Here is a 24,345-nt window from a genome sequence, read left to right as displayed (position 1 = left end):
CTCAGGAAATGGGCCGAATGAAGCGTCTTCCTTTTCCGTAAAACCAGGCGGACGGCTTCGGGGGAGTCCCTCAGCAAAATCTTGACTCGGCCACTGAAGTCCCGGGATCCGGAGCCCTTGCCCGACCCTGGCCCAGGCGGAGCTGCGAAGGCAGCCGCACCTCGTCTTTGTCAGGCTGTTGGTTTCAACCACCCGCACCAGGAGACCCTCGGGGCGGGAGAGGGGAGACGCGGCCGAGGCGGCCGCCACCTGCCCCCGCCCGCTCCCGGCCCGCCGCGCCCGCCGCGCCCCTCCCCCGCCGCCCCTGCCCTCTGTGACCCCCGCGGCCCGCCTCGGGCGACCTGTTGGCAGGGAGCGTCACGTGACGCGGCCGGCCGCGCGCTGCCCCGGGGCGGGCCTCCTGTTGCGCCCGCCGGGCGGGTTCCATCACGTAACGCGCGGGCGCCGCCCCGCTCTTCCCTCGCTGAGCGAGGGAGGGCGGGCGTCGAAGAGGAAAGGGAAGGGAAAAGGGGCGGGAGAAGGCGGCGGAGGGGCGGCGCCCGAGTCACGTGACCCGGGACAGCCCGGAAAGCTCCGAGGAGGAGCCTGGCGCCGCCATTTTCCTGCAGCTGCCTGTCCCTCTTGCCCTGCCCGGCTCCAGCTGACCAGGGAAGGGGTGGGCTGAGCTGAGGCGGGGGCAGGGGAGTGCCCGACACCGTGCCTGACCCCGCGGGTGACACGAGCCGGTTCTTTCTGGGCTGGGTGGCAGCGCGCGGCCCTGAGCCCCGCCCCAGGCCGGCAGGCGGAGAAGGAGCCGGTGGGGGTAGGGGGTGCGGTGGGGGGTGGGGGTCCTCCGGCGCTTGGGGGTCCCTGTCCCCGCCGGCTGCCGCGCGGGAGGGGTGGCGGAGGAGCCGCAGAGATGTCCGGCCAGAGCCTGACGGACCGAATCACCGCCGCCCAGCACAGTGTCACCGGCTCCGCCGTCTCCAAGACAGTATGCAAGGCCACGACCCACGAGATCATGGGGCCCAAGAAAAAGCACCTGGACTGTGAGTGAAGCCGACCGCGGCCCCCGACCCCGCCACCCGCGTCCCTTCCTTCTGTTTTCTTACCCCCTTGTGCTGCCGCCTCCTCGCCGGCGCCTCGCCTGGCGCGGCGGGTCCTGGGCCGCTCCGAGGTGTATTCTTGTTTGCCTCCATCACACCTGCCTTCACGGCTTCCGTTCCCGGATAAGCCACTCCCCCGCCCAGGTGCCTGGGGGACCCTGGCTCTCCCGCCCGGGGCGCCGCGACGCCCCGTCACCCCGACCGACTTGCCTCTCCACCCGGCCTCTCCGCGCTCGCTGCCGCCTCTGCCTGTGCAGCCGCCTGCCCGCTGACCCCCCGGCGCGCTCCCTCGTCGCCCTCTCCTGAACGTCTCCGCTCGCTCCCGGCCTCTCCGCCCCCATTGTTTCCCCGTTAGCCTTCGGGTTCCGTAAACGCCCGGTTCCGCGGACCTGGATCCCGGCTTCTCCGCGGTCCTGGAGGCTGCCTCGGCTGAAGCGATCCCCACTTCCTTTGCTCCTCCGGCCTCTTCTGCCCCTTCGCTTCTCTGGTTTTTCTGTCCTCTCTCATTTTGGGGTTACATTTCTTTGCATCCGTAGGTTCAGTTAGGTCCCTTCGTCTCTTTTTATGTCAGATGCATCCTATTCAATAGGACTTTTATCCCAAATTACTTTCTTTGTGACAGTGAAAGTAAAGGTTTTCCGTTTGGGTGTTGGGAACGCTTTGTGGGAAGCGTTTAATTGCCTCTGGTGGAATTTGATCATTCTATTTTCACGCTTTTTAGGTAGTTGTGCATGTCAGCCCCCCCCTCCTCCGCCCCCCATATTTCTTTTTCTAATGGGAATCTGCAGAAGGATTGGCTGATAGTGGTATCATTTTCTGGAACTGTTAACCCTGGCGGTTTGAGTTTAGAAGGTTTAGTATGAAGTGTAGGTTATTGGAATAAAAGATGGATTAACATCAAACCTACGGATAACATACGTTCTCTTTAAAAATGCAGAAAAGGTGATTGATGATGCTCGAGTTCAGACTGCTTTTTACTTATGCTGGTTATCTCGGGGGACCATTTTCTCTTAACCGGCGTAATATTACTCCATTCACTAACTTACATACAATTACCATAGCTGACTCCTCCCAACTTTTTCCAAACCTGGAAGCCACTTGTAATATCCTCATTTTTCTTTTCTTTACCTCGAGGTACAAAGCTCAGTGGATGGTTACTCAAGCTTTGACTCAGTGGAGCAGCCTAAAACTTTTCAGGAGAAAAACAGGGAAATAGGCACAATAATAATTTCTTTTTTAAAATGTTAACTGGACACACTAGCCTGAATTTTATTCTACATCAAAGTTAACTTTGCTTTACTGTTTGAAGCAAGAGTGAGCATGTCCTGAAAGGGAATTCACTGACAGGAGTCCTGTTTTGATTTCTCATTTTGGACTTTGGCCGTAAGGTCTGCATTTAAAAAAAAAAAAAAAAAGTACAAAATGTGAATTCTTTCAAGATACTTTGCTCATGAAGTTCTGTTAGAACAAGTTATTGCTACAGACAAACCCATTATTCATTGTGACTTGTTCCTTCTCTGTGGGAAAGTGAAAAAAAAATAAATCCTTACTGCTTGGTTTTTCTCTAATGCGCTGATCATACAGGCTACTTTTTAACTGTCAGTCCTTGACTGTTTAGAAAATGTGGAATATATTTAAATGATGACACTTTTGTAAATGGAAACTTCTTTAAAATGAATTTGTGAAGCCAAATGTGATTTTTTTATTATCTGATATTTGGAGTAGACAGCTTTACGGTTTACTTCCTTTCAAGTGACTACTTGGCTTGCTGTAACTAATCTTATGGTTTGCCCTGAGACTGTCAGTTTTTGTTAGTTGTTTTTTATTTTTCTTTTTTGGTTTTGGGGGTAGGTGAAGAAACTACTTGTTACTGTAAGAACTAGTTTCCTCTCTGCTCACTTGAAAATGATACATTTTAAAGAAATGTATGGCTTTTATAAGTCTTTATAAAGGTTTTTGCAGTATTTTAAATGTAGCAGTAGTCATTTTAACACATGTCAAGAAGGGTAGAAAATAGGTTAAATAGGGTTAGGAGAGTGATATTTTCTTGTGGTTTTATTAGTGCTAGCCTTTTTCTCATGTAATAGCAGCTACTGTACATGCCAGTTGGGATTAGGTTTGGAGGGTAAACTCACGTTTGTAGTTCTCTACCACAGTTGTGTTTATAAGCTTCCACTTCAGAACTTGAATATTCCTGATAATGTGTGATTTTTTTTTTTCTTTAAAACCATGTAAGTTGCCACTACTGGAGTTCCTTTCAGTAAGGTTTTAAAATACTCTTTTCCCCATATTGTTTTAAATGCCCATATAGCAAGTTTTCAGTAATGATGTAACTTTATACTAAGTAAAGTCTGGCCAATGAGTGGTTTTTCTGAACACCTTCCCTCCCCCACACACTTTAATATGCTTCCAGAAAATTAAAAAGGCTTTCACAGACAGTTCTGTGTCTTGACACCATGAACTTCAGGCTTTAATGTAGAGATAATTCTTTTTTAGGCATTTTTCTTCCTAGCGAGGGGTTAGTTCTTTTGCACCTTCTAATATCTTGAGTAACTATTGCCTTAGTTGAACTTAGTGAAAGCAATTTCATTTTTAAAATACTATCTAACAAAAATATGCTTAGGACTGTTCTTTTCCCTATAGGCCTTTACACTGTGGAAGTGGTTTCTATGTATTTCGCCAAGGTCTTTCCATATTAGGAAGTGATTATTATAATCTATGAATTATAGTTTAATTTATACTACGTTGTATACTTGTTTAAGAAAGATCTTTTGGGGATCCCTGGGTGGCGCAGCGGTTTGGCGCCTGCCTTTGGCCCAGGGTGCGATCCTGGAGACCCGGGATCGAATCCCACGTCAGGCTCCCGGTGCATGGAGCCTGCTTCTCCCTCTGCCTGTGTCTCTGCCTCTCTCTCTCTCTCTCTGTGACTATCCTAAATAAATAAATAAAATATTAAAAAAAAAAAAAAGCTTTAAAAGAAAGATCTTTTGCTTTGCTTATAGATGTCTATAGATAATAGTGTTAACTAGGGTCCCTACTATGAAGAGTTGTCCAACTTGAAACATATATGTAAAAATAAATACAATCTGTGTTTAGTTTCAGGCCTCTAATGGTCATAAAGTAGAATAGCAAACCTTAAATGGAAGGATTTCAGTTTGCTGGGGACTAACCATGATCTAATTTAATCTTCCCTTTTGACTGTGGGAGAGGCAAGCCATATGCCTAGGAAGTAGTTTCTAACTCCATTTAAAGAGGATATAGAATGCTTCAAACATCCGTAATCAAGTATAAACAAAACACAATTTTTACTTTCTATTAATTTTTTAAAGAGAGGGGTTGGAGAAGAGAGAATCTTAAGCAGGTTCCACCCCCAGCACGGAGCCCAGAGTGGGGCTCAATCCTAAGACTCTGAGACCATGACCTGAGCAGAAATCAAGAGTCTGGACGCTTAACTGAGCTACCCAGGTGCCCCAGACACAATTTTTTTAAATTTATAAATTCTTAATTCAAAAACCATTATTATCTGACTTCATAACCTTTAGTCTTATTTTGTTTTTTGATATGAATGCTTAATTTTCTTTTTCCTATGCTTGTTTAATTTACTGTCCTTGGGCATTTACATGCTGCACTGAAACATAATATTTATATTAATGGCAATAATGGTTTCACTTTTTTATCTCTATTTTTTTCCTGGTTAATTTCCAGGGATACTTCATTCCATCTGTCATCTGCCTTAGGTCTTGACAACAAATCAAGATCTTGCTCTTATTAAGCACCGATTTTAAGTGTATCTCTGTGTAGCTATGGTGGGGATTTGCCTGTTGTATACTGGATCTTTACCTTGCCTAATTTAATTGTGGAAACCATTTTTTTAAAGTAATAATTTGCATGTATTGAATATGTAGAAGGTATTTTGGATTAGTGGTTGTATAACCATTGAAAATGTATGTAAAATATCAAAAAGTACCTGAAGTAATTACCTTTTTAATCAAATATTTTGATTTGTGACTTCCAGTGGGTGCTTTGTTTGTATATTGGGAGGGTATCTAGTAACTGGGATCGGATTTGCAAGAAGATGCATGTGAGGAAGATACTAAGTGGGAAATCTGCCCCAAGGTGTGTCTTGTTTAGAAATAAAGTAATAAGAGGCTTTCCAAATGGATCTTGTTTTAAAGAGGCAATTGCTTTGTGGTTAATGTATGGAGTTGCTATTCTTTGTCATAAAAGTTAACCATATGATTTATATTTTCACTTTTCATTATTTAACCTACTCTGTCTCTTACTATTTAGTCTTTAATAGTTCTGGAATACGGAAAATGGTAGTGGAATCAAGTATGTCAAATGCCTTAGGTATGTAGTAGAATGACACAAATGGAGTTTTTTTCCTCCTTGATATATATAGTTATACCTCTGAATTGTATGCATTTTAAAAGAGAAACTCAGAAGAGACCTTGATATATAACCATTTTGGTAGCTGCCTTATTTGTAATTAGCAAATGAATTCTTAAAATACCTTTGAAAAGTACTTAGGCTTCACTAGTGGACTTGTTATTTTTAAAAATAATGTTGGACTCTAGGCATCTTTTTAAAAAATACTTATAGCAAAGCTTTTTATGTTTATATTTTATATATCTGAATATATTTTTAGAGGTGTTTTCAGATTTAATTTAGAGTGGCAGATAAATAACACTTCATTAGAGGTGACTAGGATTTTTTTTTCCTTATTTGATTTGTGAAACACTTAATTGAAATATTTAATTAGATGTGTTAAAAGTACATTAATAGTTAAAATACCTATTTTAATCACCGGAATTGCATTATTTTTAATAAAATTGTTTATTTTGACCCTGATTATCATTTAAAATATTTGATGTAAAAGTTTACCATGATGCACATAAAAGTGCTTCTCTTCTGTTTTATTTCCAAACTGCTTAGTTTCATGATTTCCCCTTTAAAATCAAAGAAGTAAGAAAAATAAACTTAAAGGCTTCTTGGCAAGGCGTTAGAGCCCTACCAAGAAGAAATAGGGTTAGATTTTCAAAGTACAGTCTTAGTATTTGCTCTTCCTGTTCTTTTGGTGACTGAAGTGGCATTTCCGTTACTTTGTGTTCTGTCTCAGTATGTTCCCTGTTAAACTGCTTTATATATTTCTCTAGAGAATTGAAATTTTTGGACTTGACCTTTTAGAATTTTATATGTTCATTGTGTATATGGTTAATGGAGAAACATTTCCAGGTAGTCCGATTTTCCTAATGATATTCCTTAAAGGGAATTCTGATGAACCTAACTGTTGTATTAATATGTTCAGAGTTGTAATTGGCTAGGTTATCGGAATACAGTATTAAGGATTTTTCAAGTTATACTAGAACGTAGTGGCAGTACAGCAACACATATTCTTTGTATTTATGTATTGTTTGATTTTATATTTATTTAACTATTATTTATTTGTTTTTGTTTTGTGCTGGGCACTCACTGTACTAAACACTTTACATTTATTAACTTTATTTTTTTTTATTTTTTTTTTAAAGATTTAATTTATTTATTCATGATAGTCACACAGAGAGAGACAGAGAGGCAGAGACACACAGGTAGAGGGAGAAGCAGGCTCCATGCAGAGAGCCTGACGTGGGATTCGACCCCGGGTCTCCAGGATCGCGCCCTGGGCCAAAGGCAGGCGCCAAACCGCTGCGCCACCCAGGGATCCCTACATTTATTAACTTTAAACTTTATTCCTTCCAACAACTTTGTGAGAAAGGTTTTATTATCACTATTTTACTGAAGAAGCTAAGGTGCTGAGAAGTTTAATTTTAGTCATAACCAGAAAGAGGAGAACTGGGATTTGAACCCAGGAAGTCTAGCATCAGGTTTGTGTTTTCATCTCAGTGTGACATTTTACATAATGCTTTTCTGTTCCAGGGAATGAATAAACCATATTCATTTATTCATGGCAGTGGTTCTTAAAAGTGTGGTTCTGGCACTTCTGGAAGTTCCCAAGACTCTTTCAGCTTATTTGTGCGGTCAAAACTATATTCCTATACTAAGACATTATTTGCCTTTTTCATTTTTCTTCTTTCACTAATGTACAGTAGAATTTTCTGGGGGCTATGAGAGGTATGATATTGCAGCAAGATTGAATGTAGTAACAGATACGATTAATCCAACAGTTTTTTCTTAAGCCAGATAGTAAAAAGTTTTGTAAAAAGGTAAAAACAATACTCCTGTTCTAAATTTTAGTTTTGGAAAATAGTTATTTTTCATGGAAATTATTAACATGGAATGAGATTTGTTATTTTAAAAAGAATTAGTAGATGTATTTAAAATTCTGTTTTAACTCCTAATATAGTAAATATTGATTGAGAAAACCCACATAAATAGGATCTCATTGGGCGTTTCCAGTTTTTAAGATTGGAAAAGTTTTGAGACTGGAAAATGGAACTAAGGAAGAGTGTGTATTAGGAGAAAAGGATACTGAGGAAGTAGATTTAAGAGATGTTTTAAACTTGGAGTAATTTGGTAGTTAATAGTGACCCAACCTTTGGAGGACTTTGAGCAAGAGATGTGGCATAATTTATGACATACTGCTAAGTAGATTGGAAGGAAAGTGCGGTGTGACTTGGAGACCGCTGGAAGCAAAAACAATCCAACAATAATACCTAATTCTTTTCCTAAAAGACCTTAATAAAAGTTCATCATTAATTGGGACTCGATCCATTTTTCCTCGTTTTTTTTTTTTTTTTTTTTTTAAACATCTAAGCTATTTCTTTTCAGCCAAGCACTTCGGTTAACCTGTTGTGCCAAAATAAGTTCTTGACTCTCAAACTTTTAGCAACTGCACATACCATTCTTTGGACACAAAATAGTTTTTTCTGTGTCAAAACAGATACCTCCCTCCTTTTAAACCTTTTAAAAACTTGCTTTCCTTAAGGCTCACAGTTAAAGTAGCCTCTTTCCTAAAGACATTACTGAACAACTTCCCCTGATCCTGTTACTCCAACCTTGTCATCACCCCTTAAAATTTATAATTTTGTTAAACTGTAGTTAGTATCATGCTTTTATATATGTTTTGGGTTCACCTGTGTTTTCTCTGTAGAATAGGAACTGTACCTTTCTGTACTGTTCTATATCTCATCTCAAAGTACCTAATCAGTAACTCTGTGGGTGTTCAGTAAATATTGGATGATTACACCTAATCTCCCTTCACAGCTCAGACTGTTACATGAACAACTATGGGACGCAGTATAGAGATCTATTCCAATAAGCGTTTAATTAAAAAATTTTTAAAAAATATTTTATTCATTTATTCATGAGAGACAGAGAGAGAGAGAGAGAGAGGGAGGGGCAGAGACACAGGTAGAGGGAGAAGCAGGCTTCATGCAGGGAACCCGACGTGGGACTCGATCCCGGGTCTCCAGGATTAGGCCCTTGGCTGAAGGCGGCGCTAAACCGCTGAGCTACCTGGGCTGCCCTAATTAAAAAATTTATGGTGATTTTCTTAGTGGCCTGAATGGCAATTACCTGGTTTCAAAATTAAATATAAAAATATAAAATATATTTATAAATATAAATATAAATATAAAAATGTAGCACTGATAAAAAATGTAACAGATGGCTATGTGTTTCATGGAACCTAGCATTAAAAGGGCTAGTTTTGTTGAAATAGTAGGTAATGTTTTCAAAACAGTGTCCCAGAAAAAAAAACTGGGGGTAGCATTGCTCAGTTTGAAAACTGTATTTTTTTTTAATTTTTTTTTTATTTATTTATGATAGTCTCACAGAGAGAGAGAGAGAGGCAGAGACACAGGCAGAGGGAGAAGCAGGCTCCACGCAGGGAGCCCGACGTGGGATTCGATCCCAGGTCTCCAGGATCGCGCCCTGGGCCAAAGGCAGGCGCCAAACCGCTGCGCCACCCGGGGATCCCCTTGAAAACTGTATTGAGACATGTTTTTGAGGATATGTTCTTAAAAGTAGAAATTAACTTTAAGAATTAAGGAGAGGACCATATATAGATTTGAAATGTTTTTTCAGAGTTGCTTCCTTGAACAATTCTAGGAGGTGGTGATCACATTGTAGTCTGTGTGCAGGGGCCCTCGAGAGTACTAACTGTATGGCAGATTCATTTTAGATGTAAGGAAGGATAAAGTACACTTAATGTCAAAATGCAAAAGGAAAGAAATGATTGTTTTAAAATGAAGCTTTATGGAATAGGAGGCAGGTGTTAGTAGTGATGATTGTGATAGTAGGACCACTAAATCTCAAGAAGTCTAGTGGGTCTAGGGTCTAGTGGGGATTACTGAACGTTTGAACATTTGGAATTCTAGCAGTAATTTCCAAAATGGTGCTGATACTTTTAGCGATAAACTTACTATTTGAAAGCATCCTTAGGGGCTCTAATTTTGCTCAGGGGACACTTCTAGTTGGTGGTCGAAGCAGCTAGCATTGCTTTCCAAATTTCTTTTCTCACTAAAGATTGTAGACATATTGTACAAGTGACTTCATATTTATACTTAATGAACATGTTTCTATTGGTTATAGATCTCTTCATGTGACTAAACTCTGAACAAGGGTTGTGGTGTGTATATGTGATGTTAAAAATATTACATGTTGTAATAGCTATCTTGTGGATGCTTAAGAAACATGAATATACCATATTTTGAATACAGTTAATGTGTGAAAGTCTTACTGTAATTCAAGTATATACCAAAAACTAAGTAGCAAGATTGTATTCACATCATTCACAGAGGATTGGCAGACCCCTCCCCCTTCTAAAAGATTCTTTCTTTCTTTCTTTCTTTCTTTCTTTCTTTCTTTCTTTCTTTCTTTCTTTCTTTCTTGAGAGTGACACAGGTGGGCATGTGTGTTCATGAGCGCATGGGCAGGGAGAGGAGCAGAAGAGGAGAGAGAGGGAGGGGAAAGAATCTCAAATAGACCCCGGGTATTTCACAATCATGAGATCATGACCTGAGCCAAAACCAAGAGTTGGGTGGATGCCTAACCAGCTGAGCCACCCAGGCGCCCCAGCAGACTTTTTTAACATACTTGAAACAGTTTGCAGGAATCTGATTCATGCAGGATATTGAGTAATTTGAAATATTATTTAATCCAAATCTAATGTGAGAAAGGGGGTTATGAGGCAAAGTGATTTTTTTAAACATTTTTACATAGAGATAATTCACACAACATAAAATTCATTAAAGTATTCAATTCAGTGGGTTTTAGTATCTGTATAGTGCTGTATGCAACCATCACCGCTATCTAATTCTAGAATATTTTCCATTGGCCCCAAAAGAAATCAAATTTAGCAATCACTTCTATTTTCCCTACGTTCATTCTCCAACAACCATTAATTTACTTTTATGGATTTTCCTCTTCTGGACATTTCATGTTAATGGAATCATGCATATGTGGCCTTTTATGTATGATATCTTTCACTTAGCTTAATTCTTTTTTTATTTTTTTTTAAGATTTTATTTATTTATGAGAGACACAGAGAGATAGGCAGAGACACAGGCAGAGGGAGAAGCAGGCTCCAATGCAGGGAGCCCAATGTGGGACTCAATCCCGGGACTCCAGGATCACGACCTGGGCCGAAGGCAGATGCTCAACTGCTGAGCCACCCAGGCGTCCCAGCTTAATGCTTTCAAGGTTTATGTTGTGGCATATAACAGTACTTGATTCTTTATCATAACCTAATAATATTCCCTTGGGTGGATATGCCACATTCTGTTTATCCATTCCATTATCAATGTCCATTGATGGACATTTGGGTTGGTTACCTCTTAAAACTCATTAAGAACATTCCTATATGAGTGCTTGTGTGAACATGTTTTTAGTTTTGAGTATATACCTAGGAGAATAATTACTGGATCATACAGAAATATTAAACTTTGTGCGAAATGACGAGACTTTTCCACAGCCACTGCACCATTTACATTCCCAACACCAGTGTATAAATGTTTCAGTTTTTCTACATTTTGCCAGCACTTGTTACTTTTAAAAATTAAAAAAATTTATATTGTACCCATTCCATAAATGGGTGTTAAGTGATAATTTGTGATTTTGGTTTGTGTTTCTCTAATGACTAATGATGTTGAACATCTTTTTATGTGCTTGTTGACCTTTGTATATCTTTGAAAAAATGTCCAGGTCCTTTGTTCATTTTTAAATTTGATTCTTTATATATTTCAATACTAGAAGAGTTCTTTACATTTTCCGGATGCTTGATCTTCATATAATTTGCAGGTCTTTTTCCTTCCCCATCCTGTTGTTTGTCTTTCCACTGTTTTTGGTATTGCCCTTTGATGCACAAACATTTTTAATTTTGAAGTTGCAATTTTTGTTTTTTATTTTGAGTGTGCTTTTGGTATAATAACTAAAAAACCTTTGGCTGCTATACAGTTATTCAGATTTATACCTAAACTACTCTTAAAGAGTTTTACAGTTTTTAGCTCTTATTTTTAGGTTTGATCAATTTTGAATTAAATTTTTTAAGAGTTTATTTATTTATTCATGAGATACACAGGCAGAGGGAGAAAGCATACCCCCACAGGGAGCCTGATCCCCACAGGGACTGGATCCCTCGACCCCAGGGATCATGCTATGAGCTGAAGGCAGATGCTCAACCACTGAGCCACTCCAGTCGTCCCAATTTTGAATTAATTTTTGTATATGGTTTGAGGGCAAGGTGGTATTAAGGAAAATTAAGGATTCCTCTTGCCTTCTTTTAAAGTTGTCATATGGTATAACCCTACTATGCCCCTGTGTAATATGAATATTGACATTAGTGAGGGAGAAAAAAAGATTTCCTTGTTGGTACTAAGTTACATAGTTCATTGATAAATGAAAATATTTGAGTCAAACATTTTTTCAACTGGATAGGTCACTTAATCTAATGTGATACACATTTTATTTTATTTTGTTTTTTAGGTTCTCATATAATCTTTTAAATGTGTGGAGAGATAATACTTCGTTGTGTATCAATAAGCAGTACTTTTGTCTCCATAAAATAGTGTGTACATTTCCAAAGAGCCTTGTAATTTCCTGTAAGCACTATGTTGTAATTTTTTATAGCTTTTATAATTAGAATTTTTTCAAAGAGCCCTTAAGTGTCTACTGTGCTACAAACAGCATATACCAAGTGTGCAGTAAAACGATGTTGAAAGAATAAAGGAGGAATGAAATTTTCATGGGGGGGTTTCTAATTTGCTTTCAAACAGTGTTTTAGGGTTTCTTAAGGAAGAATATGATTGCTGTAGAAGCAATAGTCTGCTATGAGTAGTGGTTGTTTAAACTTCCATTTCCATGATCAAGTAAATTCTTTATTGGTTGAAGATGTGAGAAATTATGGAAGTTGGGAAATAAACTTCCAAAGTTGGATTATGTATAACTAGAGCTACACAGTAAAATGTTACTCTTTCCAGAACCTACCTATTATTGGTATATTTAATTTCAAACAGATGAGTTCAAGTTAGTCAAATTGAGTTTTCTTCTTTCCCTATCTTTCTTTCCATTATTATTATTATTATTATTATTATTGTTTGCTTATGTGTGATTGTTAAAAGTGAATTCCTAAGCAATCCTTTATTTTATTTTATTTTTTTATTTTTAAAAATATTTTTATTTATTTATTCATGAGAGACACATAGAGAGAGAGAGGCAGAGACACAAGCAGAGGGAGAAGCAGGCTCAATGCAGGGAGCCAGATGTGGGGCTCAATCCCAGGACCCCAGGACCACGCCCTGGGGCGAAGGCAGGCATCAAACTGCTGAGCCACCCAGGGATCCCCCAATCCTTGATTTTAAACTTAGTTTTATCTGCAGCAGTCCACATCTGATAGCAGAATGCCATAAGGCCTTGTTTGCTAAGCATTGTGTGGTTTGTTATAAAACATTGGCAAAACTTTTGAAGTGTGAATAAAGAAACTCAGAAATGAAGTATATGACTAATAGGCTCTATTGAATGAGCTAAGCTTTGACCTTGATTAGTTTCTTCCTACTACCCCCTTAAGCTATTCCCTTTCCTAGTTCTAGGACTCTGTGGTGAATTGCTTGTGAAAATCCAAATTAATTTTTTTTTTGAAAGTGAAATGTAGGTAAGTCTTAATTCATTTGTGAACCTAATGACCTGAGAGTTAATCATTTTGTATGACTTTTTTTTCTTGGAAAAGGTCTGAGTAGAAAAGGGAGAATTGTAAGAGCAAATACATATTTATATATATATATTTTAAATTGGTGTTACTAAAATTCTCTAGGAAACTATCAAAATCTTTTACTTGGTGTATGAGGTAAGACTATGGGGCAGAAGTTCTAAGAGTTCTGTTTAACATTGAGGAATACCAACAAAGACACTAGTAAGAGTAAGAAGCAGTTAGTGGGGTGCTGAGAGAAAGTGATGAAAATAGAGAAAAGAATGTAAAGATGAATGACACTTGGTCCTTACCTTAAAAGGAACATGACATCAAATAGTGAAGATGTGAACAAATAATTGTAATACATTGAGATAAATGCATAGTACTTTTTACATAAAGTTTCAAAGTAAGGGCTGAACTAAGGGAGTTTGAAGGTTAGTCACAGCTTCTTAGAGGAGATAAGCAAGGATTTTAAGGATGAATAGTTATTTGCCAGATGGACAAAGAAGTTTCTTCTAAGTAGATTAGCACATGCAGTGACATGGAGGCAAAAAAGAACATTATGATGTGTTTGGGGACAACTCTTAGTAGTTCTGTATGGTGGAATGCAAAGTGTTAATGAAAGAGGGAGATGAGGCTGGAGAAGGAGTAATTAAGGTCTTATAGAGGCAAGAGTTATCTTGGTAGATTTGATCTCTTCAGTGCTCTTCTCCAGACTCTTATTTTAGAGTCCCCTTTCCTCCTGCTTATTAGCTGTTTTCCTACTTTCAAAATCAGTGCTGTGGAACTGGGGAAGTATTCTTTCCTTTTCCGAAGTAATTTGTGGTAGGGTTATTGAAAGGGATAGGAAGAAAGACATGCACAGTCCTGTTGACCATTTGTTCAAAGGATTAGATAAGCTTGGTATATGAAATTGAACTTCTGAATATTGTTATAGATGGTGGCTTGGGTTGCTAAATAAAATCAGCTACACTGATCTCATGGCTTTTGTGAGTTTGTCTGGAAATTGAGTTTTCTGAGTTCCAAATTTATGAATGAACTTAAACACAAAATATGGTCATTATGAATACAAAAGGTTTGATAAACCAGTTAAAGTGAGATTCTTGGGGCATGTTTGATTTATGGGATTTAACTACTAACATGTATTTATCTGCAAATGATACATTAGTTATTAGTAAGTCATAGGTTTTGTTTTGTTTTTTTAAAGATTTATTTGAGAGCAAGAGAGAGCACAGATGCATGAGCACATGGAAAGGGAGAAGCAGACTCCCTACTGAGCAGGGAACCTGATGTAGGGCTCCATCCCAAGACCCTGGAATCATGATCTGAGCTGAAGGCAGATGTTTAACTGACTGAGCCACCTAGTCATCCTAGTCTTGCATAGGTTTTTTTATTCTGCATGCATAGGTTTTTATTTATTTATTTATTTATTTTTAAAAATTTATTTATTTATTCATCATAGTCACAGACTGAGAGAGAGAGAGAGGCAGAGACACAGGCAGAGGGAGAAGCAGGCTCCATGCAGGGAGCCTGACGTGGGATTCGATCCCGGGTCTCCAGGATCACGCCCTGGGCCAAAGTCAGGCGCCAAACCGCTGCGCCACCCAGGGATCCCTGCATAGGTTTTTAAAGCTTGATCTCTACCAAACAAGACTCTCTTAATCTTGTGGAAATTAATACACTCATTAGCAATTGCATATTGTATCTAAGTTACTGTGTAGAGATTATTGAGAAATCCAAAAGTAAGATTTCTGATCATGTCCTCTGTCTAGAAGGGAAGATGACGTATATAGATAGCTGTATTACCAGGCAATGTGAGATAAAGTTCACGTCAAATGTCATTGAAAATCACAGGAGAGAAAGATACTGCTTTTGATAAGGGGGAGAACTGGACCTTACGTGATACGTAGTTAGGAGCAATAGGTATTTGAAGTGGAGGAAACAGCATGAGCAAACATTTGCAGGTAGGAAGGCTGGAAGTGTGTTTGGGGAACAAAGGAGTCTAATTATAGAGGGTGAATGGGGTCCTTTGGGGCTTCCGGAGGGATAGGTTTGGGAGTAATTAATTAAGCTAGATTGTGGATGACGTATGGGTTTCAATCATAAACTTTAGATATATCTCACCTCTATGTAGCTTTTGACTACTGTGGGTGAAGTTGGACCAGAGAGCTGATTTTCGAGATTATACTAGATCTTTCTTTTCTGTTGCTAGTGTAAAAATACGGTAGATAAAAAGAGTTTTGCTGATCTTGAAAATGAGATTTTGCTGCTTCGTGCTTTTTATATTAGCTTGATTACTATAGACTGCATCGACAGTGGCAATATCTGAGATTCTTGGGATTTCTGAGTCCATAGATTGTGCAGGAATTATTGAAAAAGTCTTCTGAACAGAGATGTTACATACCTAATTTTGCCCTGACATAGAGAGTTTATAAAAGGTTAAGGAGACTTTTCAGACTTGGTGTTATACAAAATCTGATCAAATCAGTTTAATTAGGATATAATCTGCATTATAGGGATAATAGCTAATAAGATTTAAAGAATCCTTTCTGTTTTGAAGCATAACATAATCCTTATAAAACCTATTGAGTATATATGGCTTATTATCTGTGTTGTACAAATGCATAAATTGAGATACTACTAGTAGAAGCATATAGAGACTTAGCATTAAAATGCAACAAAGAACTTTAAGTGGATGCCAGGCAGTTTAAAGGACTTCTTAGCTCATAGAGGACTTTTAGGGAACAGGATATTGTTAGGAAAAAAATCTTTTTTTCAGAAATATAATTTCATAAATATGTAAGATTACATTTGGAAATAGTAGCTTCCTGTACTTTTTGGAGTAAATTATTAATATGCTTCAAGAGGAATAATCCCTGAACTGATATATGGGAGGCTGTCCCAGCTCCATTTGACCTTAAGGATATCCATTACTGGTTTAAATTGCTTATTTTCTAAATTGCCTCCCTACTCTGCTGTTGTGTGATGTTATATATTTGTGCTCCTCTAGCTTTTGTGTTCTTGGTTTCGTGCTTTGGCAGCTAAGATTATGGACAGTTTCTACATGAGCTTTTGCTTCATTTTCCATTGGAGTGTCCCACCTACTACTATATCATTACTTGAAAACAATTTGAACTTGTGCATCTTACTGTCATTAGGAGGGAGGGGCAGCATTGTTTTAAGTGTCTTTAAGAGGAAATTTCCAACAAAAATGTGAATTTTTTTGTAGCCTTGTTTAAAACATAAATAATAAAATATAAAGATAATTTAATAATAGGAGCCTTCTTTCAAACCATGTATCAAGTGCTTGCTTTTTTGTGATTTTTTTTTTTCATTTCAGTTGGTCATGTTGACCACAGGGTATTTATCTTTCTTTCAGGTTTGCCCCCTTTGGTCTAGTATATTTGCATAGGATAGTCCTGTTAAGTGAAGGATGACTGTACACTTTTGTCCCCTCTGCCCCCTGCCAAATGAGCCAAACCTGGATAGCACTTGTAATTGAATTGCACCTCTCTGCTTCTGCAGAGGCTGCTCACTTGCTCGCTCTTTGCCTGCCTGCTTTCCTTCCCTCTCATAGCATCCTGTAAATGTTTATTATCTCTCCTGAAAACAGGGACTCTGCATTATATACCCTGGTATCCCCAATATCCAGAATGTAATGCCTAGTGCATACTTAAATCTTTAATGAAGATAATGGACTTAGTGTAGTCAACAGTTTTTTGTTTTTTAAATATGAAGTATTTCTTGGATAGAATTAATCTTTATATTGAAAATATTCAGATATGGTCTTGATCTTAAGCTAGCTGGATCACTTGATCAGGTTATAGTATTCATGCTGGGATTATAAATTGATACCTGAAAAAGGGTGAGGATGGTGGTCACTTAACTATTGCCATAGACTGCATGATTTACATTGGTTAATGTCTTGGATTTGATGACTGTTGGTCATGATGGGAGATCTGTTGTGGGTATATAATGAAGCATCACTAGTCTATCATCGTGTGCTCATGTTTTTGCAATATCATAAAATTATTTGGTTTAGTGATAAATTTGTGAATTATTTCTCAAACCTTATTTTTATCCCTTATTCTAACTTCATAGAACCATAGAAATCTAAGCATTATTGTTTTAAGATTGTTAATTATTTGCTTGTTGGAAGGACTTTGTTTCTGAACTATATGTATACTGTGTGTGTGTGTGTGTGTGTGTGTGTGTGTATATATATATATATAGTGGATGGGGGTTGGATATATCTACTTATTAATACTAGAACTTTAGAATAGGCCCAAAGTTGCATCAGTTTTTCTGATTAGCTGCTTACTCATTTTTGGTCTCAACGTTTTTACTTGCAGTACTTGTACATACATGTAGCAAGTTTTGGGTTGACTTTCAAATACTTGTCAAATATAGTGTGAGCTATCTTTCTCTTTGGTCATCTTTTTACCTTTTGTGTCATGAAATTAAATAAGCAACTTATTGGTATAGTTTAGAATGATCTTTAGTTGTATTCAATTCATAATTATATGTAGGAAACTTGTTTTTAATAGTTGCTTATACTTTTTCTAACTGCTAAGTTAATCTGCAGATAGCATCTTTGGAAAAAGAGGGGCAGGATTTTCGAAAGGTGTAGCATTTACGGTGAGTAGCAGATAAAACTGATTTCACTAATTTTGATTGTTAGCTTTATTTCAGGTCAGCTGTCATGGGGGAATTGGTCTAATTTTGATTTTATAAGGCCCGTATGAGTATTTGTTGATGAATACAAAATTGAGTGTTGCTCTACAGTTAATTTGTTTTTAAAAACTGCATATTCAAGAGGAAAGATATAAGATATGAGTAAGAGGGGATCCCTGAGTGGCTCAGCGGTTTAGCACTTGCCTTTGGCCCCGGGCGCGGTCCTGGAGTTCCGGGAACGAGTGCCGTGTCCGGCTCTCGCATGGAGCCTTCTTCACCCTCTGCCTGTGTTTCTGCCTCTCTCTCTCTCTCTCTCTCTCTCTCTGTGTGTGTGTGTCTATCATGAGTAAATAAATAAATAAATCTTTAAAAAGAAGATATGTATAAGATAGCTGCATTTGAACTTTTGGTATGAAACAGGAGGAAAGATCGAGTTTGTTTTTTATGTGATCACTTTTTCAGATCTGGAAGATGTAACCACATTATCCTTATACCTATTTGTACTTTTAGAAGTAAAACCTGCTGTTTGATGACCGAGAAATTAAGGCTTAGCTAACAGTATTTCCTCCATTGTTTTCTTTTCTCAGAATTAGCTTTTGTAAGTTAATGTGTGTATTATTTTTGACAAACTGTTGTGTATTATTTATGAGGTTTGGAATTTGTGTTAGGTATTCATTCAGTATAAAATTTTAGACTTGGTACAGTATAAACATTCATTTGTTTTTGTTCTTCATATTCTTGCAAAATATTGTTTTGAGTTGGTGACCTAGAGGGGATTAAGGCCTTATTTTCAGATTTCTAACACATCCGGAAACATCCCACAACACACCTGAGTGGGAATAAAGAACAATAGCAGGTACTGAATTAAGAATTAGTTATAGAGTTGCAACTGACAGCTAAGTTAGAAAGCTCTTTATAGAGCCGCCCAGAAGGCTGAGACATTCTGTGACTGCTGAAGGTGCTGTACGAGGTGAAGATCATTTATCAGGAGATGGAAAACTTGTAAGTAGTTTCCTGTCTTTGGGCTTGTAGACCTAACCTAGGAATGCTTTTTTCTTTGAGTTTCTTCATCAGAGTTGTGTCTTCCTAACATGGTGACCAACCTGTAGCTTTTGAGCCTGTTTTGTTTTGTTGTTTTTTAAGAATTGGGAATGATTACATCTCTGGGTTAGATGACTGGAAAATTGTTTGCGTGTTCCTCTCATGGGAAATCATGTAAGCCCTCTTCACCTGAAATCTGGTGAATTAACTTTGTTTCATAACATTGTTAGTTTTTAAAGCTTGTTTGTAAATTAAAGCTTACAGTTTCTGTGACACTTCGAGATGGGGCTGTCCAAAACTCTTAAAACCTGTTCCTAGTGAAATTGGTTTGAATGACATGACCTTCCTTGTCAACTTCAGTTGATGGTAGCCAGAATGAAGATGGTGCCAATGAGCAGAATATACTATGCCAAACAAGAAGTAGTTATTGTCTGTACTGGGGATTAGATAGTGAGAGAGAAAAAGAGAGGTGAATGAATTTTAAAATAGTGAAAATGAAGACAAGACTCGGACTACTTGGAATGAAGAGAGAGAATGGAGAGAAAATTTGTATCTTCATCCCTCTAGTGGAAAGATTACTGTTTTACAGAATGTAGTTCCATCACAGCCATTGTATTGTGTTACTTTAGATAGGCAAGTGTTTAAATCTTTACAGTGAAGATAATAGAGCATCTCTTGCCTTGTCACAAGGCTATTGTAATAATCAGAAGACTAAGGGTATGAAAGAACTTTGTATAGAGAGATCTGCATATATAAAGATTTTGCCATGTATGCATGTATCTATAGTTACACTTCCCAGTTGAAGAAACTGAATTTTATATACCTTCTAAAGAAGGTTATACAGAAGTCATTGAATTTGAGGTGGTTTCATAATACTGTATTGGAAAAGTGATGAGGGAAAACTCATCAATAAAATAAGATGCTAAATAAAACTAATATTTGTAATACTGTTTTAAAGTTTATAAAGTATTTTAAGTATGTTTTTGTACTATTGTGATAATCCTATTTTTAAAATAGAGATATTGAAACTGAATGGCTAATTAACGTGCATGAGGTTGTAATTATAAATAGTGACTCTGTAATTTGATTCTAGATCCTTTGCTTATTCTAATGTCACTTCCTCTTGTTATTGTATAGTCTTAGCACATCAAAATGGATATGGATGGCAGGCACCATGCAAAGAAATGGGAGAGCCTAGAGTAGAGCTTTAGTGGTAGATTAGTGTCTTCATCATAACTGTTTGAAGCAGAGATTGGAAATGAATAATACTTAGGATAGACTATCAAACGAATGTAAGTCAAATAAGAGCTCTCACAGGGAGAAATGAACTTAAAAAGAATCGAAAAAACTAAAAACACCCCTTTTCCCAATCTGCCAATCCGTTCATTCTGGAAGGTGTAGTTAATGTTCTCCAGTATTTGTCAAGTTTAGGGGGAGATCATACTTTGAAAAGTAGTACTATTCAAAGTAGTAGTCTTTTAGTTGTGTAGGAGGCCTGTTTGGGGGAGCCTTTATCATCATAGCAAAAGGAAAATTGGTGAAAGGTTGATACTCTAGAAAAGGGAGAAAGGTTGTTGAATTTTTCTTTGCTGCTTGACTAGACCATTTAAGATTTATATTGCCTTCTCATAACAAACCAAGAGAAATATATATTATCTCAGAAATTTAAGAGACTTTTTAGATATTTATCTACAGTTAGAATATATAGATTTTGAAAATATATGTATTATCTTATTAAAATAAATAGAAATAGCTACTTATATGAAAGCATCAACTAAGACTTTTCTTAGCCTTTTATTATTAGCATTATTATCACTGGTACATAGAAGCAGAACTGCTAAATAAAAACCCATTGTAAGCATTACGTATGACATATGTTGAGTGTTAAATTCATTGTTTCTAAATTCCCTAGCAGCAGAGGTCAGAGTACCTTGTATTGAGAAATACTTAAAACCTATATTTAGAAGGAATAAATCCATAATTAATTGCGCAGTGTGTAGAATACATTGTGATCATGTCAACTTTTAATAGAAGAGATAATCCTCAAAATACTAATTAAATATTAACTCTTAAATATTTTCTGTAATATACTTAGGTCGGTGACTTTTAAACATAGATTTAATCAAATAATAGCTTTATTTTGGAATTTAAATAAAACATGCCAAATTTCCTATACTCATACATAGTTCTTGAAAAAGTCTTTCTTAGATCAAACAGTTATGGCAAAAGCCTAGTCTTACAGATTCAAACTAGTGGGGGAGCTTTTCCCCCTTTAACATTATTGAGGCATAATTTACATGGAATTTAAGTTACAAAAGCATTTTCAATCTTAATTTTGACAGCTAATACAGCAGATTTTTACCTCAGAAGATAATGCCTTTTAAAAAGGCATTTGTCAGAGGATGAAATTATCAGGCTTTTTTAATGCTGAGAAATAGGCAAACATGGATCATAATGGAATTTTATAAGAACGGTTGTATAGTTACAAAATGTGTGAGGGTGGAGATATTTTTTGTTGAAACACTCAGTGATTATTCCTTGTAGAAACTCAAAGGCTTAAGTTTCAGCTTTTTAGGAAAAATACTTCTTTACTTTATGGTGACTTAATAATTAATTACTCATATTTTCCACTTAGCGTTATTTAAAAACTTAAAGCTGTGTAGATAGCTTAATTATTTTGTGCTTATCTATTTCTGGCTATATCAGAATGTTTACAGCAGTTTGAAAAAATTTTTTTAGAAGTGGCCTTCATTTGTTAGTGGTTTAGAAGGGTCTTTTGATACCTAGTAAATGGCTGGTGTAATTTGACTCAAGGTTTTGGTTTAATTGTGAAGTGTACAAATATATAAATTAGAGATTCCCAGACCCTACTTATTATCTACATAAAACTATAGGCTTTGTAGAATCAACAAGAGAAGATTCTGTTCAATAAGGCTTTGATTTAGCAACGGTGAAGCAGACATGTGTGATGTAGGATGAATAGGATACCTCCATACTTCTCCACTCTCTGGAAAATGGGAGTTGATTATGGTAGTCAGTTCCATAGGCCTAGAGGCCACTGGTGACACACTACCATTGTTACTGTAATTTTCAAAAGTCTCTTTATCCAAAGACTCCTGATTATCATGTGTAATTAGCAGCCTCCCACAACACATGTCCCATCCTTCTTAGGTGCTAAGAAATCTTTAGCAGTTATCACCATCTGACATATATTTTTCATTTGTTTACTGATTATTTCTCCCCAACTAGTTTCTCCTCAACTATTGTTATAAGCTTCCTGAAGGCAGCAGCTTTGTCCTCTGTTGCCTATTTCCAAGGCCTAAGACTATTTGGCATATTGTAGTATGTGATAAATATTGTGAAATATATGGAATTTCAACTTGTTCCTACTAAGGTCTACAAGGCTATAGGAAGATGAAACATAAAGATTCTATTGTTCTCATCGCATCTGGGACATGAACTTGTGTTTTCTGAATGAGGTAGACTGTGGCAGAGAGTCTGACTGCAATTCATTGTTCACTCTGACTAGGCAGAATTTGAACTGTTACAAAAAGCCATGAAAATCTTCTGGATTCCTTTTTTTTTATATATCTAAATTTATTTTTTATTGGTGTTCAATTTGCCAACATACAACACCCAGTGTTCATCCCGTCAAGTGCCCACCTCAGTGCCCGTCACCCAGTCACCCCCACTCCTGGATTCCTGTTTAAGTTTTAGAGATAGGCTGGACTGTTAATTATAACTTAGCTGTGAAGACAACTTTTTGCCTATTACTCTCCCTCTGCCCTCACTAATTTTTTGTTTGGAGAAATGGGCTTTTGTTTCACCTATAAATATTTATAGCATCATGTCACACATTGTGGAGGATATAAGAAAACAAAAGACTCATGAGTTCATTTTAACAAAGTAAAGAATGAGTCTTTTTTTTTTTTTTTAAGATTTATTTATTCATTCATTCAGAGAGAGTGAAGAGAGAAGCAGAGACACAGGCAGAGGGAGAAGCAGTCTCCCATGCAGGGAGCCCGATGTGGGACTCAATCCCGGGTCTCCAGGATCACACCCCAGGCTGCAGGCGGCGCTAAACCACTGTGCCACTGGGGCTGCCCAAAGAATGAGTCTTGATTTCTAAAAACAGAAAAGGAATACTTGGGGTAAATTGAGATTATATTCCTGATGTTTTTGGATATAGAGGTGAAAATCTCCAACTCCCCAGAAGACCTTAGACTGATTTTCAGAGAAGAAAATTGAGAATCACTTGAGAATCACTATCATTTGGATAGTGGTTTTTGTTCAAGTTAAAAGATGGTTTTGTCAAGGTGAAAAAATTAGAATCAGAGATTAATGTTAGGAAAATGCCCTTGGGTTGGGGGATCAGAGGATAAAATGAATGGAATGGAAGTTCGTTTGTGTTTTGGGAAGGCTAGGGAAGAATGAGAATACAGCACTCCAGAAAGAAAAATGCAAATATGCCAGGAGTACATGGTGGTAGTATATTAATCCTTTAGCTACATGTAGACTTTTATTAGGTCACTTAAACTAGGGTGACATAGAATTTATATTCCAAACTGGGTCACTTTTGAGAATGAAAGGATGTGCTATCTGAATGGGACACTGGGACAACACGTGTAAACCAGAACTGTTTCAGGAAAACCAGGACACTTGATCACTCCCTATTAATAACATACTTTTCTCCAGACTTAGTCCTAGTTCCTTGGACTCCAGATAATTTTTTTTTCCTATACAGTACGCTGATCTGCATTTGAGGAGCTGTTTTTTTTTTTTTTTTTTTTTTTTTTTTTTTTTTTAAGATTTTATTTATTTATTCATGAGAGACACAGGCTGAAAGAGACAGAGACATAGGCAGGGAGCCTGATGAGGGACTCGATCCTGGATCCCTGGATCACGACCTGAGCCAAAGGCAGGCGCCCAACTGCTCAGCCACCCAGGTGTCCCTTGAGAAGGTTCTTAAGCTTTGATTCCTGCTTCTTGGTTTTGTTGGAATGAAAGAATTCTTTTAATTTTTTTCTGTTCCCTTGAACTGTTTGGTGGTGATAAATAATACTAGGTTGAGTTGTTCATTGACTTTATTTTACTTAGGAGATTATATTTTGCGTATTTCTGATCCAGTATTAGATTATTAAGAATCCTGGTTATATCTCTTTAACTGGGCTAATTAGTAGTAAATTCTTAGAATGTAATACAAAAGGAGTGAAGTTGTAATTTTGCATTTACTCTTAAATTACTTGATACTTAACACGTGTCCTTTCCTACAGGTGGGATTGGTAATTCTGAAACTTCAGATCTTCAAAGAAGGGAAGGAAAACACTTTGTGTTTATATCATGGATATATTGCTTTTTTTATGTTGGAGCACTGTAATGCTTTCATTTTCTTTTCATATAAATAAATCTTTTTTGTTCTTA

At 37.6% G+C, this 24,345-nt stretch overlaps 1 protein-coding gene and 2 long non-coding RNA genes across 25 annotated transcripts in view; 2 read left to right on the top strand and 1 right to left on the bottom strand.

Annotated features, from left to right (window-relative positions):
* Positions 1–1,355, bottom strand: part of LOC140615105 (uncharacterized) — a 140,884-nt gene extending 139,529 nt beyond the window's left edge. For both annotated transcript variants that reach the window (XR_012015779.1, XR_012015780.1), the window contains exon 1: positions 1,092–1,355. This is a non-coding gene — a long non-coding RNA (uncharacterized lncRNA). The remainder of the gene's footprint in view (positions 1–1,091) is intronic.
* The window catches only part of PICALM (phosphatidylinositol binding clathrin assembly protein), a 102,429-nt gene continuing 78,584 nt past the window's right edge, over positions 501–24,345 (top strand). For 5 of the 22 annotated variants that reach the window (XM_072794919.1, XM_072794917.1, XM_072794914.1 and 2 more), the window contains exon 1: positions 502–1,028. In XM_072794919.1, the coding sequence (XP_072651020.1) occupies positions 899–1,028 (130 nt within the window). In that variant the 5' untranslated portion in view covers positions 502–898. Of the gene's footprint in view, positions 1,029–24,345 lie in introns of all 22 variants that reach the window. The other 17 variants (XM_072794927.1, XM_072794924.1, XM_072794926.1 and 14 more) reach the window with 6 other exon arrangements.
* LOC140615108 (uncharacterized) lies at positions 1,035–24,345 on the top strand. Its single transcript, XR_012015785.1, has 2 exons — positions 1,035–17,847; positions 24,198–24,345. It is a non-coding gene; the product is annotated as an uncharacterized lncRNA (long non-coding RNA).

This window comes from Canis lupus, chromosome 23 (genome assembly GCF_048164855.1).
Source record: "Canis lupus baileyi chromosome 23, mCanLup2.hap1, whole genome shotgun sequence".
Classification (NCBI taxonomy): domain Eukaryota; kingdom Metazoa; phylum Chordata; class Mammalia; order Carnivora; family Canidae; genus Canis; species Canis lupus.
The sequence above is the reverse complement of the archived record's forward strand: the minus strand, read 5'-3'. Positions and strand labels throughout refer to the sequence as shown.